The 2,621-nt window shown below is 53.3% G+C and overlaps 1 protein-coding gene across 1 annotated transcript in view; it reads right to left on the bottom strand.

The window, feature by feature from the left end:
- NUP210L (nucleoporin 210 like) overlaps nt 1–2,621 on the bottom strand; it is a 22,317-nt gene that overhangs the window by 12,378 nt on the left and 7,318 nt on the right. The window contains 3 exon segments of the mRNA XM_031557614.1: nt 426–679; nt 1,498–1,719; nt 2,267–2,412. Of these exon segments, the coding sequence (XP_031413474.1) occupies nt 426–679; nt 1,498–1,719; nt 2,267–2,412 (622 nt within the window).

Below are 2,621 nucleotides of genomic sequence, written 5' to 3'. Positions count from 1 at the left end.
AGAACAGAATGGGTTGGAAGGGACTCAAGGATCACGAAGCTCCAACCCCACACCAATGCAGAGCCACCAACCTCCACGTCTCACAGCAGCCCAGGCTGCCCAGGGCCCCATCCTTGCTGCCCTCCAACACCTCCAGGGATGGACGGGGACCCACAGCCTCTCTGGGCAGCTGTTCCAGCACCTCCCCACTCTCCCAGCAAACAACTTCCCCCTGACAGCCAGCTGAAAGCTGCCCTCCCTCCACTTCCAGCCATTCCCCTCGTCCTGCTCTCATCTCCCCTTCCCAAGAGCTGCCTCCCCTCCTCTTTGTGGCTCCCTTGAGGTCCTGCAGGCTGCACTCAGCTCACCCCCAGCCTCCTCTTCTCCAGCTGAACGAGCCCAGCTCCCCCAGCCTGGCTTTGCAGGGAGGTGCTGCAGCCCCCCGCTCATCTTTGTGCTCCTCTGGACCCCCTCCAACAGCTCCCTGTCTCTCTTGCCCTGGATGCAGTTCTGCCCCAAGCCTTACCAGCTGCTTGCTGTGCTGTGGCAACAGACAAGGTGGAACAGCACGGAGCGCTCCGTACGACGGGCTCACAGCCATGCTGACAGGAGCAGCACAGATGAACGTCACCATGGCTGATTCCACAGCAGGTGCGGGGTTCAGCAGCCCAGCCCGGTTCCCTGCACGGAATGTGAGCACCTGCAGGGACACACAAGAGCTGCAAGCTGCCCAGATCAACCACAGAGGGCAGAAAGTAACTGCTGTGCCTTCAAACGCAAAGCTGACACGTGTGGCATTAGGTGTGTAAAGCCAAAGGACGTGCAGGACGATCAGAATGATTAAGAATCATGGTTAAAAAGACCTCAAAGATCACCAGGTCCAACTGTCGACCCATCACCACGGTGCCTCTAACCCGGCTCCCTCACCCTGGGGCCTCCCGTGGCCAGGCTGCCACTCCTGCTAACCATCGTCTTCGTCAGGAGGCAGATGATCAGAAAGAACAGAAGCAGCACCTGCAGCACAGCTCTGGTGGCTCAGAAGGTTTTGAGATGCTAAGAACCCCCTGCTGTCTGCCGCCTGCATTGTGTTCTTGAGTTTAATACTGAGCTCATCACCAGATTTGGATTCTGAAAGGAGTTTTCTCTGTAAAGAGCAGCTCTCCCCCACCCTTACTGACCGCGTCCCACTCCTAGGGCTTTCTGGGTATCTTCCCAAAACGTTTTTTTTTTGCCTTGTAGAAGTTTCTGTGGGCACAGTTTGGAGGGAAGTTTCACCAAGCTGTCTGTGCATTAGGACAGAACCACCTGCCTGAACAGAACCCCTGCTGTTCTTCCCCTAAACACAGTTCTGAGTCAAACGGGAACCAATAAACCAACAAGCGTAAGAAGAGTGAAATTCTTTGTCAGCAGATCCCAGGCTGTGAGCTCTCTCACAGGGAAATGGGAGACCACACGTGCAAATCTACCCACACTGCAGCTCCTTATGAAGCTCAGAACACAGAGGTGGAAGTTCCTTACCTGCTCCCCCAGCTCCAGGCACTCGGCACGGTAGACGTACTGCTTCACCTTCCTTTGGGTCGGCAGTCGGATCTGTACCACCTCAATTTTACCTTGACGTTCTACAATCAGTTCCGAAAAGAAACGGGACGGTTCCAAAACCCACGGCCCCGGGCCACCCTCAAAAACAATCTCCTTCGTTGCCTTCCAGGTCACCAAAGCCATCTCCACCGGGTTGACGGCCTGAGCACGTGAAGAAAAGCAAAGCCGGAATTCCTCTTTTGGTGCCATCTGTCAGCGGGGCATTCGCTCAAGTCGAAAAGAGACAAAAAAGAACCACTGACAGCACTTAAGGCCTCCAACTACTCCAGCAACGTAAGGGATGTTTAAGGTCAACCCGCAGGGCTCTGTAATGCTGGAATGAGGTCATGCGCACGCATGAGAAGCAGACAAGAAACTGCAGATTGTTATAAAATATCCCCATTTTTCTTCTGCATTCATTTATTCCAAGCTGCCCAGGAAATCCAGCTTAGACCCCACCTATTAAAGTGCTGCTCCAGCAGCACGCAGCTCAGACTGAAGAACAAAGAGCAGCCCAAACACACTCCTGTTCTTCCTCAACAATTGAAGTCAAGTTGACCGTTAAACCCATTTACTCCCATTTGACAGAATGGATTTTGTTTGTTGGTGTCAGTTAATTCCCAAACTGACAAACAATTCAGGATGCAGCACTGTGCAACGAAGCCTCCTCAGCAGGTCAGCAATTCCAGCACAGCGCACACGTCCTCACCTTGAGGGGTTCGTAAGCAGCAAACGTTGCACTTGTTTCCAAGTGCTGCTGGTGGACACGAACGCTCACTGTCAGCACTGTGTGTCCCACAGACCTCGCTTCTATTTGGAAGCTGGAGCAGAATGCCCGGTCAGGCTTCTGACCACCTAAAACAGAAGGTCTTTACAGCAGATCTGTGGTGAAATTAAGTGCAGGAGAACCCTTAACCTCATTTGGTTTTCCTAAAGGTTCCCCCAGGTGGCACATTTGATCCCTCAGCTGTTGGGAGGCGATTATAAAAGAGCTGAATCACAGAATGGGTTGGGTTGGAAGGGACTCAAGGATCACGAAGCTCCAACCCCACACCAATGCAGAG

The sequence above is a fragment of the Meleagris gallopavo genome, unplaced genomic scaffold (assembly GCF_000146605.3).
Source record: "Meleagris gallopavo isolate NT-WF06-2002-E0010 breed Aviagen turkey brand Nicholas breeding stock unplaced genomic scaffold, Turkey_5.1 ChrUn_random_7180001879934, whole genome shotgun sequence".
Lineage (NCBI taxonomy): Eukaryota > Metazoa > Chordata > Aves > Galliformes > Phasianidae > Meleagris > Meleagris gallopavo.
The sequence above is the reverse complement of the archived record's forward strand: the minus strand, read 5'-3'. Positions and strand labels throughout refer to the sequence as shown.